The following is a 14960-nucleotide window of genomic DNA, read 5'->3' as shown; positions in this document are numbered from 1 at the left end:
GTTATTTTCCTCTTTGGTCCGGACGACACCACGTCCACAGTTTCCAGATATAATTTGAAATGTGGACTCGTCAAACCACAGAATACTTTTCCACTTTGCATCAGCCCATCTTAGAAGAGCTCGGGCCCAGCGAAGCCGGCGGCGTTCCTGGGTGTTGTTGATGAATGGCTTTCGCTTTGCATAGTAGAGTTTTAACTTGAACTTGCAGATATAGCGACCAACTGTAGTTACTGACAGTGGTTTTATGAAGTGTTCCTGAGCACATGTGATGATATCCTTTACAGACTGATGTCGGTTTTTGATGCAGTACCGCCTGAGGGATCAAAAGTCCGTAATATCATCGCTTACGTGGAGTGATTTCTGCAGATTCTCTGAACCTTTTGATGATTTTACGGACCGTAGTTGGTAAAATCCCTAAATTCCTTGCAATAACTTGTTGAGAAATGTTGTTATAAAACTGTTCGACAATTTGCTTACAAATTGGTGACCCTCACCCCATCCTTGTTTGTGAATTACTTAGCATTTCATGTAAGCTGCTTTTATACCCAACCATGGCACCAACCTGTTCCCAATTAGCCTTCAAACTTGTGGGATGTTCCAAATAAGGTTTTGATGAGCATTCCTCAACTTTATCAGTATTTATTGCCACCTTTCCCAACTTCTTTGTCATGTGTTGCTAGCATCAAATTCTAAAGTTAATGATTATTTGCACAAAAAAAAAATGTTTATCAGTTTGAACATCAAATATGTTGTCTTTGTAGCATATTCAACTGAATATGGGTTGAAAAGGATTTTAAAATCATAGTATTCCGTTTATATTTACATCTAACACAATTTCCCAACTCATATGGAAAGGGGGTTTGTATTTGGATAAAAATATATTTTCTTTAATATTTCATATATCATGTATTCTAACCACATCCATGAGTTCACACTCACCCATTGCAGGTGTTGCCAGTGTTTGTCGGCCCACCAGCTGACCGGGCCCTAAACCATCCAGAAAGTCACTGAACTGGCTGTCGGCACCCAACCTCATCCCTGAGAAGATTAGACTGAAAAACACAAACAGACACACACACGCACACGCACACGCACGCACACACACACACACACACACACACACACACACACACACACACACACACACACACACACACACACACACACACACACACACACACACACACAAACATACACAACACACGAGGGATGCACAAATTTAAATCCTGCAAACATCATTTATTAAGATTAGCTGCGAGATTTGTGGTTTACAGTGACCATAAGCACCTGATCTACTTCCCTCGGCACACTATCTCCACCCTTGCCAGGCTCGGTGGACATTATTCCTCTCCCGCTTCAAGTTCAGTCTGACTTTCTGCCCTGGATCCCGCAACAAGAAGCCAGACACTTTGTCCAGAATGTTCTCTCCAGTGACTGAGGAGTCTCTTGTGGTAAAAAGCAACCCAGATTCGCAGATTGTTGGTGCTTCTCAGTGAGAGAGGCATGTGATGGACGCATGCCTCTCTCACCTGCTCATGCCTGAGGGTTGCCCATCCAATCACCTTTTTGTTACCCCAGATATATGTTGCAGTGTTTTGGATTGGGAACACAGGTCAAGGGTCGCTTGCCATCCTGGTCTCATGCGCACCTGTTTCCTACTTTCCCAGATATTTTGGTGTCTGTCTGCTCGTTCTGACACAAAGCAGTTTGTGGCAGCCTTCTCCATTTGTGCTAGAAACAAGGCCTCTTATCAGCCTCCACTCCTCTTACTTTTACTTTTTCATTCCATGTCCATCCCTCCCCCCCTTTGGCCCCATGTGGCATTGGACTTAGTTACAGGACTTCCTCTTTCCAAAGTATACACAGTCATTCGACTGTCATGTCGACATATTTTCTAAGCTTGCACACTTTTTTAATTTGCAGAAATTACCCTCTGTCTTGGTACACCCTGTTTCCAGCTGATTTGGTGTGTGACAGGGGCCCTCAGTTCTCGCCTATATGGAAGGCTTTCTGTAAGGCTATGGTGGCTACTGCCAGCTGATCGCCGGGCTACTATCCTCAGTCAAATGACTAGACCAGGGGTGCCCACACTTTTTCTGCAGGCAAGCTACTTTTCAATTGACCAACTTGAGGAGATCTACCTCATTCATATTTTTAATCTATATTTATTTATTTATGAAAGAGACATTTTTGTTAACAAGTTAATGGTGTTTAATGATAATACAAGCATGTTTAACACATATAGATTCCTTTCTTTCATGAAGACAAGATTATAAGTTGGTGTATTTGATTCTGATGACTTGCATTGATTGGAATCAGACAGTGGTGCCGATAACGTCCGCATTTTCAAATGGATGAGAAAAAAAAGTCCTCCTTTCTGTCCAATACCACATGAAAGTGGTTGGATTTGGCATCTGATTTGTCCAACTTGCATAATCGTTTTCAAACACTTTGTTATGAGAGTAGCATATGTGTGTGTGACCTTTTAATGTGTGACAGCAGGTGAGTGAAGTCAGTGAGTGTGTGGGCGAGCGAGGAGAGGGAGCGGTCGCCGAGGGCGGGGGAGAAATACATTGGCATTGTCACGCCAAATTTCTTCCCCCCTACAAAAACCTTCCCCCCATTTACTTCCGGGGTCATGATTAATACAGGCGTTTTGTTAACGCTATATTATAAAAATATAAGGCTATATTATAGAAATATAACGCTATATTATAAAAATACAGACGTTTTGTTAACGCTATATTATAAAAAATAAAAAATAAAACTAAAAAAACTATTTACAAACACAAGCTAGGGGATGACACATTTACTCCCGGGGTCACGTTTCCTCACGTTTCCTCTTACGTCATCCCATAGCTTGTGTTTGTAAATAGTTTTTTTAATTTTTTGATTTATTTTTTTATAATATAGCGTTAACAAAACGTCTGTATTTTTATAATAAAGCGTTATATTTTTATAATATAGCGTTATAAGATACATTCCGTTCTAGTACTCTTGGTAGGTGTGCCTTTCCTACTGACAGTATATTTTTGATTGTTTGTGTAACTAGAAGCTCACTCTGCTTGTGTTTTTTCCCAGTAGCACCCTTAGTTGTGCTTTGTTGTTTTTTTTCCCCACTTTATCTTGAATTTGCGGTGCTTTTCTCCCCTCCTTGATTGCAATTGTGTGCTTTTGCTGATCTTTTTCATTAAACCACTATGCAGTTAATTCATCTGTGTTTTTCTCTGCCTCAGCATCAGGTTTCAGAATTACAACACCATAAAAAATATGTACCGTTTTTAATATACTGTTATTAACTTTTTAAGCCTTCAAGTTTTTATTATTTCTAAATGCTTTTGAATTTGTCTTCCTTGCTTATTTTTTTTCCCTGTAGTTACCGTATTTTTCGAACTATAAGTTGCATTTTTTTTTTTCATAATTTGGTGCGACATATACTCCGGAGCGACTTATGTGTGAAATCATTAACACATTACCGTAAAAGAGAAAATAATATTATTTATCTCATTCGCGGAAGAGACGAAGAAAATGTCAGCAATCGTCACACACACGTCAGCAATCGTCACATACACGTCAACCAATAAGAATTTAGCGGGCGAGGGTCATGGCAAAAGTGCATTGTGGGTCATGGGATGCTAACTCTTATATGCTATATGCTACTGCCGTAGCTATTAAAATGGATCATTTCATCGTTGGCGGTAACTTATAAAAACTGTGAAGGGCTGAAAAAAAAATGGCACCAAAAAGGAAATCATGCACTGCAAATTACACAACATCAAATAATATTATTCATCTCATTCGCGGAAGAGACAAAGGAAATGTCAGCAATCATCACACACGTCAGCAATTGTCAAACACACGTCAACCAATAAGAATTCGGAGGGGGAGGGTCATGGCAGAAGTGCATTGTGGGTCATGGAATGCTAACTGCTATATGCTACTGCCGTAGCTATTAAAATGGATATTTTCATCATTGTGTGAATGTGAGTGTGAATGTTGTCTGTCTATCTGTGTTGGCCCTGCGATGAGGTGGCGACTTGTCCAGGGTGTACCCCGCCTTCCGCCCGATTGTAGCTGAGATAGGCGCCAGCGCCCCCCGCGACCCCAAAAGGGAATAAGCGGTAGAAAATGGATGGATGGACAGTAACTTATAAAAACTGAGAAAGGCTGAACAAAAATTGGACCGAAAAGGAAATCATGTACTGCAGATTACAAGCTGGATGTAGTGAAATATGCAGCAGAAAACGACAAGAGGAAGCAGCGCATACCTTTGGAGTTGGCAGAGTTGTTTAGAAGCGACATCGAGGAAGAAGATTTCATCGGATTTATCGAATTAGTACTGACAGATTGTTTGGTAAACATATAGCATGTTCTATATGTTACAGTTATTTGAATGACTCTTACCATAATATGTTACGTTAACATACCAGGCACCTTCTCAGTTGGTTATTAATGCGTCATAACTGTTGTTCACTATTCTTTATTTATTTCAAATTGCTTTTCAAATCTCTCATCTTGGTGTTGGATTTTATCAAATAAATTTCCCCCAAAAATGCGACCAGTGTGACGTATATGTTTTTAGTCCTTCTTTGTTATGCATTTTTGGCCGGTGCGACGTATACTCCGGTGCGATTATAATCCGAAAAATACGGTAGATTGTACTAGAATTATGTGTATTTGTTTTGTGAATATTCTACACCTATGACACTCTAATTTTCCTTAAAGGATTAATATTTTTATTGACCCAGGACCACATTTCTTACTGTACCTGCCCAATTTAAAACAAAAAAGTTGTAGAGCTGCAGTATATAAACAGAAAAGTACTTACTTTCCCTCAGAGCTGTAGCTGTTCATGCTTCCATCAGTAGATTCCCTACTGGCCTGACGGTTCATGGCTGACCCTCCTCGCGGGTACTCAACCGCCCTGCCTGTCTCCACGCTCCTTTGGATGCTGCTGCTGCCAGCCTTGGACATCTTCTTACCTGCTGTTGACTCTGTGGCAAACAAGACATTTGAGGTTTTTTGTTTGTTAATCTTGCATGAACGAATAGCTATGAATAGGTGTTCATATTATCAGTTGTCAGACATTGTATAATTGAGTTTTTAGAATATAAGTCATGCTTTTCATGTAGCGTTCAAGGTAGGTCTGACCACCCTGATAACAATGAATAAATCATAATGCAGGCCAATCTGTGCACACAAAGCCTTCATGGTGACCTCACCAACATGCCCACTAATATGCACACCATGTAAATTTGAACCATATATTTTGGTGATGGGGTCACTGTGACAGTCACCATTACCATGAAAGATTGAGTTGACTCATGTTTAAAAGGTGATAAAGGTGAAAAAGAATCATGCAGTGATCATCCAAACTAAGATAGGAGATTGAGCTCTGTTTAAAAAAACTGCTGTAAAGTTTAAAACAGATATTCAGCCACTAGTATAAACAATGCAAATACATGGGAAAGGCCAACAATACAGACATTCAACTAGTGCATATTTTAAGAAATTACCTACATTTAAGATGTTTGCTGCATTTAAGATTACTTGGAAGTCAGTGGGAGGTCCAACATGTTGACTTACATCGATTTTCCCCCAAATTTACAAGAATAAATGTCCAATTTCACAGTTTCCTAATTACGAACCATATATTTTCCAACTTTCTAGCTTCTTGAAATGCAGCAGTAATGGATGGAAGAGGACGAGGAATGAAGCGTGCTAGAGACAGAGGTCAGGTGGGGCTGGTAGTATCAGTAACGTACCCTGGTAAATACTTTTCCTCTTTGTCATTGACTTCAAACCACAACAACAGTTCATACACCTGTCAAAAATGATTAACGTTGTATGGAACAGCTGATACCAACTATTTACACAGTGGTCCCTCAATATTCAAATTAATCGGTTTTCGCCAAAATTTGCCCTAGGTTTTGTATGCCAACTCGGTTATCGCATTGGGCCAAACATAGTGTTCAAACCTAACTGGTCCATTTTCTCTGTTTTGGTGACTAAATTGAATATAACTGTAAAATAAGCCATAATGGGGCCAAAGAAAGTTGCGAGTGACAGAACTTTGATATATAAGGTGAAAAACGCTATCTAAATTAAGAAAAAGCTATAGCTATGTACAAAGGTGGTGTCCATGTGGATGTTCATTTATCCATTTCATTCGTTATTTATATGTATTTTGCATTGTTTTTGGCATGTAGCGCTATACATAGTCACAACTTGGTCCTAGCTAGCCGTTTGGAATTTGAGACTTCAGTGACGTGTTTTGCCTTAGTTACACGAACGGATGTCGCCATACATGGTAGAGGTTTAGCCGAAAAGCTTTGCACAAGTCCACCATTTTTATTAAGTTGTAGTCCAAAGTTGTAGTTCATAAGTTCCTTATCTTTCTCTATCCTCTTGTTGTGGGGCAGACTGGCTTGTACATGCACATGCATGCTAAAATCCTCCACTATTGAGAATTCTAATAAAAAGTATCATATAATTCAAATTTATATCTGTCAATAGACTCGATAGAGAAGCGCTAAAAACTACAACATGGCGAACAGGCTATACAACATTTTGACCAAAGCACCACCATTGTTATGTTATGTTGACTAGAAGGAAATGTTTTGAATGTGGAAAAAAAAATGATAATATGACATTTTTAAAGTCTTCTTAAACATAATCGTTATATGAGGATTGTTGGTTTGTTTTTAGTTTATGAACAATTTAGTTTGTGTATGCTGTCGACCTCCCTGATGAATACTCAACAACGATAAAGTGAGCCTGGAATTAGATGGCTTTATCTTTCTTTGGATTTTAACTTATTCATTCTACTCTGTCTTTCAACTGGTTTACCTTTCTGTCTCTCTGCCGCCTTACCCGCTGCCTCTGAAATCACACACATAACAACAAAACCAATGAAAGACAACAAAAAACAAAGCACTTGAAACACAGATAAACATATTTGCATGTGTAATAATACTCTTAATTAAAGACATGCACACACACTACGCTATAGCACATGGCTGGAACTAACGCACGGGTCTCCACATTTTGTAAAAAAAATAAAAAATAATTTAAAGACATTAAATTTTGCTGGGTGACGCAGAATATTTAAAATGATAGTTTCCCCTCTCTGTCCTGATTGTTTAGCAGTCTCTGAGAAGTCGAGGTAATTTCCTTCATTGTAACATACACTGTTGCCAGAGTGATATCATTAGGTGGGATTAAAGATAACAATAAGATTGAAGAACTGAAAATCAACCAATAATGGAGTGAAAAACCACAAATGCATACCCATCCATCCATCGTCTACCGCTTGTCCCTTTTGGGTGGGGGGGGGGGGGGGGGTCGCCATCTCATCGCAGGGCCAACACAGATAGACAGACAACATTCACACTCACATTCACACACTAAGGACCATTTAGTGTTGCCAATCAACCTATCCCCAGGTGCATGTCTTTGGAGGTGGGAGGAAGCCGGAGTACCCGGAGGGAACCCACGCAGTACCGGGGAGAACATGCAAATTCCATCCATCCATTTCCTACCGCTTATTCCCCTTTGGGGTCGCGGGGGGCGTTGGTGCCTATCTCAGCTACAATCGGGAGGAAGGCTGGGTACACCCTGGACAAGTCGCCACCTCATCACAGGGCCAACACAGATAGACAGACAACATTCACACACTAGGGCCAATTTAGTGTTGCCAATCAACCTATCCCCAGGTGCATGTCTTTGGAGGTGGGAGGAAGCTGGAGTACCCGGAGGGAACCTACGCAGTCACGGGGAAGACATGCAAATTCTACACAGAAAATCCCGAGCCCGGGATTGAATTCAGGACTACTCAGGACCTTCGTATTGTGAGGCACATGCACTAACCCCTCTACCACCGTGCTACCCCAGAATTTCATACATTTTGTGATAAAGTTGTGCAGAGGTTCCTTGAATTTGTTTTTCCGTCTTAAATAATATCTTTAGAGGCACATACTGTAGTTATGCACCAGCTCAAATTGAAAGTTTGGGTTAATAGAATGATTTTGATTGGCCAATATTTCTAAGTGAACACGTACTTTATCATTTACAACCAGTAAACAAACTTTTGAGGAATCTGACATTGCCAGTCACATGGTCAGGTCTTAGTATGTGTCAGTCTAACAACAACAGAACATGGCTTTGAAGAACAGTGAATTAATTAAAGAAATATAAGGTAAGGTAGATGATCTAAGTACCATCCATCCATCCATTTTCTACCGCTTGTCAGGTTTGAGTTCGCGGGGGTGCTGGAGCCTATCTCAGCTGCATTCGGGCAGAAGGCGGTTTACACCCTGGACAAGTCACCACCTCATTGCAACACAGATAGACAGAAAACATTCACACACACATTCACACACTAGAGCCAATTTAGTGTTGCCAATCAACCTATCCCCAGGTGCATGTCTTTGGAGGTGGGAGGAAGCCGGAGTGTCCGGAGGGAACCCACGCAGTCATGGGGAGAACATGCAAACTCCACACAGAAAGTTCCCCGTAGAGCAGAAAAACAAATTGACTTTATATGCTTAATAGTGTTTCATTGTATCCATTAAACCATATCCAGTCATATTTACAATCTGCAAAGCGTGAAAATAATGTCTAAACATCAAAAGTGCCAGAAATTCAGTCATCAATTTGAATATTCCACTCCGAATGTCTTTGGTAGTTTCCGTAGATTGACATCACTGGAGTAACACTTCTGCACTCTGACCATAGTATCAGATCAGTAATACTGGAAATATGCACAAATTAAAGAGAGATGTGCTGTCTAGCATTCACATTCCTTATATAAGACATGAACACATATGTTTTTCTTTGTTATGCATTCTAAGTTGTAAATAAATAAATACATAAAATGTCCTCTAACAATGTAGTTAATGGAGGCTCTTCATTTCGCCCACAAAACCCTCTAAATGTGTGCAGTCTGCTGCTGCTATTTTTTCTGTTTCAGTTGCCCTTGTTTGATTGTTCCCAGGTGGAGCCGCGGCAGCACACCTGCAACTGTTTGACAATTACGGCCTTACTTAAAGGGGAACTGCACTTTTTGGGGGAATGTTGCCTATTGTTTATAATCATTATGAGAGACATGAACACACGTCTTTGTTTTTACGATTTTAAATATGACAAAAAACGCTTGGAAGATGCAGCTAAATGTAGCCTTCAAAAGCCTCCATCAACGTTTTATATACACACTCCAAGTCTCTATAGAACAGACACGTTTAGAACAATATATAAAATGTTTAATATTTACCGTATTTTGATCATTTTAATCAATTTTAGGACTAATTTCTTATGCGCATTGATTTTTGTTTCCATGGCAGCACGCGTCCAACTTTCAGTGTGTTCTACTTCCGTGTGTGTTTTTATCATGGCAGACTTGGTTACAAAAAAACAAAAACAACTATTTTCGGACAAATGAGGATTCACAACCTTATCTTTTTGAAGTTAAATATACTGAGGATGAACTACTGCTTATAGAAGCGAGCACAAAGAAGAGGGTGAAATCGACTTGAAGCTGCAAATGTGGAATTTGGAGACAAGCTTTTTCGACATAAATGGCATGCTTACGCAAAAAAAAACAGAAAAAACGTCCCGACCAACTGTCCATCGAGTGAGTCACACTGCAATATTCATCATGATACACGCAGCAAGTCATGCATGTTATTACAACTATAGCTCATACGTTGTCTTGCTAGCTTTGTACGAACAAAACATGAGATGTGGGCTAACACTTTGAAGATACTGTATTATGATTGTTCATGTTTTCAGTTAGTACAGATTGGTGTCGTATCCCAGTGTTGTGCATTACAAACTCAAACACATTTCGTGCTGACGTAGAAGCTAACTTATCTCTTGCCGTAGTCAGCTATTACGACTAATACTGAAGCACATCGATGTGTTACTACGCTAGAAAGAGAGTTCTTCAGTGTTCGCTCTTACAAAAACAATGTTGCTACAGTTTAGTTATTATACTGGTTACAGAACGTAAATAAAGTATTGGTGACGGTTTTTGAAAGCATTTAAAGTGATTTAGCGGTAGAATTAAACATTTAAATAAAAAACATTATTATAAAATATTTTGTCTTCCTAATGATTGTGAACGATAGGTAAAATTGCAAACAAAGTGTAGTTCCTTTTTAAGCACAGCAGTGTGACATGCTAAACGGCTTGTTCCTCAAGCCTTGCCTGCATCTAGCTCCTGTTGAAGTTTTTTTAAGCCTTTTTTGCCTGTTACCTGTTGCCTCTGACCCGTGATTGTCAGATACCTCATGAGGTATTGATGATTGTTCAACACCTCAAACACTAGAGCCAATTGGTTTGAGAATTTCTCAAATTTTCAATACAGGTTTTGGCATAATACACCACCTGTTGGTGAAATGTACAATTACAAACAGCTGTATCTTAACCACATCAACTGTGATGCTTTAAATGGTTGCGTCTGTTACGGCTCTCGGAAATTACAATGAATCACAATAAATGTTTGACCAAATGGTTTTGTTGGTTAAATCAACAAAAGTATAATAACATATGTTTTATGTGTTACATATACGTATAGTGTATTTTTATTTTGTCAACATGGTAGAATCATATGATATGGCAGGTTGCATAATGTTTTTTTCAGTCACGGTGAAGAAATGGCATAAAGAGCCAGATGACAATATATGTATGGAACAGAGGAGATTTAGTTTATTTTCTTTTGTTTTGTTTTAAGTGATTCTTTCTTTTCTTGACAAAACATCTCCATAAACCAGCTATTGATTTCTGGTGGCTGGTTAAAAATGAATAAATACAGAATCTGCTACTTTATGAAACGTAATGTTCAGACTGATAAACACACTCGAGATCTTCCGTTGCTGAGAATTGAACCCAAGTGTTGTGGCTTAAAAGGTGATTGTGCAAACCATACACTATCAAAGAGTCAGTTGTTGAGAAATTAGCAGTTAGCTTTTTAATTCATAACAGAGCAGTAACCGGTTTGGATTAAGTATACCGTCATTCTTTGATTTTGTTGGCATTTTAAAAACTACAAACGTATTTTTAGTCCATAATATGTGTAACTAAACACAGATCTCAAGAGCCCACATTTTCAACAGGGCTCGGGCGGTTTATGAGTTGTCGAATCTCATGGCAAAATTTAAACCGCATCCCGAAGCGGTCACATGGTACAACTTGGCAGCGAGGCTTCACACTACATGAAACAAGCCTCGATACGCACTCCGTGAAAATGCCCCCTCCATTAATTGACACAAGCCTCGAAACCTCGGCACATTTTCTCCCATCACTACCCCTGACCTTTGACCTCTTTGGCTGCTGGTTTGTCTTGTTGTTGCTACTATCCTGCTGACAGCATTAATGTTTCTTTGTGACTTTGTTGGTTCCCGGTGACCTTCTGTCCCCTGTGTTTTTTTGGGTTGTTTTTTTCCACTCTCCCACAACCAAAAACAATGTCTGCAGGAAGACTTTTCCTTGTCAACCCTTCATGCGCATAATGATCACCGTATTTCCTTGAATTGTTGCCGAGGCGCTAATTAATTTAAAACCTCTTCTCACTCCTGCGCTTGCATGCGGTAAAAGTAAGCATGCGCTGATTATTTTAAAATCTCTTCTCACTCCGGCGCTTACCAAAGGCATGCAGTAAAACTTTGAGTGTGATGTAAGCTTGGACCTTAAATCCTACTAAATAGCTCTTAATCTTCTTCCCTTTATGCGATTTCAAATTATTGGTATTGAAATCAGCCTCCTCCATTTTGAAAATTATGACAGGGGAAGTGTCACTCGTGACGTCACGAGTTTGACCAGGCGGTAATACTAAGCATGCGCTAATTATTTTGTGAAGCGATTTTGACCCGGCAGTAATTCAAGGCAGGCGCATACTATATGTCCTGCGGCAATTCAAGGAAATACGGTAATTCTTTATACAAACGGGAAGATATGGACATCCTATCAGTCGTCATCACAATGAGAGCAGACATCGTACAGTAAGCTCTCATTTCATTATGTACTGTATGTAATTTGTATTTCTTGTTCAGCACTTAGCAATACTGCTACATGATGCTTAGTGTTTCACTAAAGCTGAATCCGTTTAGCAGAGCTTCTAGAACTTGTAGATCACCCTGCTTAAAATCAGGATCAACAATATACAGTAAGTTTGTGAATCATAGTGTTTCCCAAAGTAATTGTTCTTGGCTCTTACAAAGTCTGCATTGTTTGCAATGTTGTTGGTGATAAAGGGATCTTCCAGTTTGCACGTCCTTTCTAGACGAACTAAATATAAACGCAAAACAGCTCCCCAGTTAAGTTTTGGCCTTGCACAGTGTGTGCTAAATACATATGTTTTTAAATTTCTCCTTCCATTATTGTGGCCATTTTGATGATTAGCATATATTTTATATTTTTGTATTTTTATTACGCATGCACACGCACACACATACACACACACACACACACACACACACACACACACACACACACACACACACACACACACACACACACACACACACACACACACACACACACACACACACACACACACACACACGTACACGCACACATACACACACACAGAAAAAACAATGTCATACAAAGTAAAGTAAAAACCGTCCAGGAGAGGTTAAGAATACTGCAAGGTCTTAATAAAGATATTCTAATTATTGAAGACAAACACTCTAAATGGATTACGCTCCTTATTTTGTTCACTTTGTAGACACAATCATCTGAGCACAAGCTTAGTAAATCAGCTTTGCTTGTGCTATCAGATTTGCACGTTTTAATACTTGCAAACCTTTACTGTCGTAGATCAGGCCCATAGTATTTAGTGTATTGCTATTTCCAACTTGATTGATGCGCTACCGTTGTTTAATTTGAAAACTTCCCTTTGAAAAATGATATTTTATAGTGATTATTTCTCAGTGTCTGGATTCCAGATTTGTTTTTCAGATATCTGACCTGTCTGGCTGAGCTGCGAAGTACTCCGACTGCGCCTCGATGGCAGGATGGCAACAACACGTTGGCTGAGGCTGGAGCGCCGCTTTTTGATCCCATTTCCTAAGCTCCCGAGGGCGGTGTCGGATTGGCTGCCATCTGCATGCTCCATGCCGTAGATCTCGCCACTCACACTGGTGCTCTTCATCATGTGGCGACCCGTCACACGCATGGCTCGACTGATCAATAATTTTCAGAAAATCAATGACCGTTATTTCATATCAGTCAAATATTGATTTAGTCACATCCTGAAATCAGTGAGTCATATTTGTTGTTTGAATGCAATATATGTACCTGAAGCGTCCTCGGGGTCTCTCTGACTGGATGGACATGTAGCTGGTGCTACTAATGCGAGAGGCACTGCTGGTTCGAGAGATGGCTGACACGTCGCTGACATCACTATCTGAGGATTTATGGGAAGCGTTCTCGCTGCTCGTCCTGTGGTCCTTGTAGAGCTGCAGGAAACGAGCGTCATACAAACGATATTCATTAAAGATTAGTAGAGTGCAAAAAAACCACACTTTATCAGAGCTTATGCCTCTGCAAATGTTTTAAAATTTGTCAACTGCAATATTCTATGAGGGTCATGTACTCCATTTGTTTTAAAATGTTGCAAGGGGTGCCTTGGCAGCTGCAGACTTTGATTTTACAAGCTAAGCTTATAACTTATATTTTTTTTACAATGTTTTCATTCATCCTGAAATTGTGTTTTCATAGAAACGAATAACTTCCACTAATAAGAATGTTTCAATCAGGATTTCAAACTGACCTCTCGTTTGCTCTTGAGGGCTCTATCGAGGTCCTGCTGGCTGGAAGTATTGGCAGCTGACATCCGGTTGGAATGAACCCTCATCTGGAGTTGACGGACTCGCTCCTCTGCTACCAGGGCTAGACCAATACAGAAGGAAAGCACATTTCCTAATACAGACTTCAGAGAAACTTTTTTCATGTATCACTAAGAATATCAAATGTAGTGGCCAGTGATAAATTGGGTGTTTTTAATTAGCACAATTTAAAAGATTAATTTGAATTATTTTGGATGTTGGACAAAAAGCTGCTTCCATCATTAAAATATAATAATTCAAATCCCTCAAATGTTACATTTATTACAAAGTATTGAAATTCCTTATTATCCCAACTATACTTTAATTTTGCTTTCTTAAAAAAATAAATACATATTTTGTTCAAATTCACACTCAGTCATGGTTGTTTTTCATTCAGTCCTGTTACCCTGACCCCTGAAGAATTTGGAATATTCCACAAGTCACATGGTCCACGTTGCATATCAGGGCCAGCAAGGCCTTCTCTGCTTGCCTAACAACCGGAAATCATGATCATAATTAAAGATACAAGTCATTTCTAATTTATTTTCCCTAATGCATATATTCCTTCTTGACTGCACTTAAATGTAGAATATATTTATACTATTCATATACTATACATATAATATATGTTATATTTTATTTATTATTACTATTGTTTATTGTGAGCAAACTGTGGTGCTGAATTTCTCCCAGGGATCAATAAAGTACTTTCTATTCTATTCTAAATATCTAAAAGTATTTATATTCTCTTCATGCCATATTATGCTTTGTCCAGTGTTGTTTTTAGGTTAGAGTTTGTATCCAATCATAATTCAGCTAGCTTATGTCGCCATGCTGTACGAAATCTGCCAGACGCCTTTAGAATCATCAATGCGGGAGTGTGTGCACTGTAAGTGAACGGGGGCATACAGGTGATAGATAATTGCGATAGCCAATCAGATCAAGAGTTGTCAGTAAGGCCTTCTAGCTGGCCTCACGTTGAACGTGACATTTACGCCTCCTGTGATTGGATACTAACTGGTTTGAGCCGCGGCGGTGCTATGCAGATCAGTGGACCGGGACCATTAGCGGTCTAAATAATGAAAATATAAAACAGTAGCATATCTACTAGGGCTGCGAATCTTTGGGTGT

The 14960-nt window shown here is 39.4% G+C and overlaps 1 protein-coding gene across 5 annotated transcripts in view; it reads right to left on the bottom strand.

The window, feature by feature from the left end:
- Positions 1 to 14960, bottom strand: part of LOC133559324 (regulating synaptic membrane exocytosis protein 1-like) — a 280539-nt gene that overhangs the window by 8003 nt on the left and 257576 nt on the right. For 3 of the 5 annotated variants that reach the window (XM_061910986.1, XM_061910985.1, XM_061910984.1), the window contains 6 exons: positions 13775 to 13893; positions 13300 to 13460; positions 12970 to 13184; positions 6850 to 6882; positions 4829 to 4994; positions 940 to 1052 (listed from right to left, as the gene is read on the bottom strand). In XM_061910986.1, coding sequence (XP_061766970.1) covers positions 940 to 1052; positions 4829 to 4994; positions 6850 to 6882; positions 12970 to 13184; positions 13300 to 13460; positions 13775 to 13893 — 807 coding nt within the window. The remainder of the gene's footprint in view (positions 1 to 939; positions 1053 to 4828; positions 4995 to 6849; positions 6883 to 12969; positions 13185 to 13299; positions 13461 to 13774; positions 13894 to 14960) is intronic. The other 2 variants (XM_061910987.1, XM_061910988.1) reach the window with 1 other exon arrangement.

This window comes from Nerophis ophidion, linkage group LG09 (genome assembly GCF_033978795.1).
Source record: "Nerophis ophidion isolate RoL-2023_Sa linkage group LG09, RoL_Noph_v1.0, whole genome shotgun sequence".
Taxonomy (NCBI): domain Eukaryota; kingdom Metazoa; phylum Chordata; class Actinopteri; order Syngnathiformes; family Syngnathidae; genus Nerophis; species Nerophis ophidion.
Note: the sequence above shows the minus strand (reverse complement) of the source record. Positions and strands in the feature narration are given on the sequence as shown.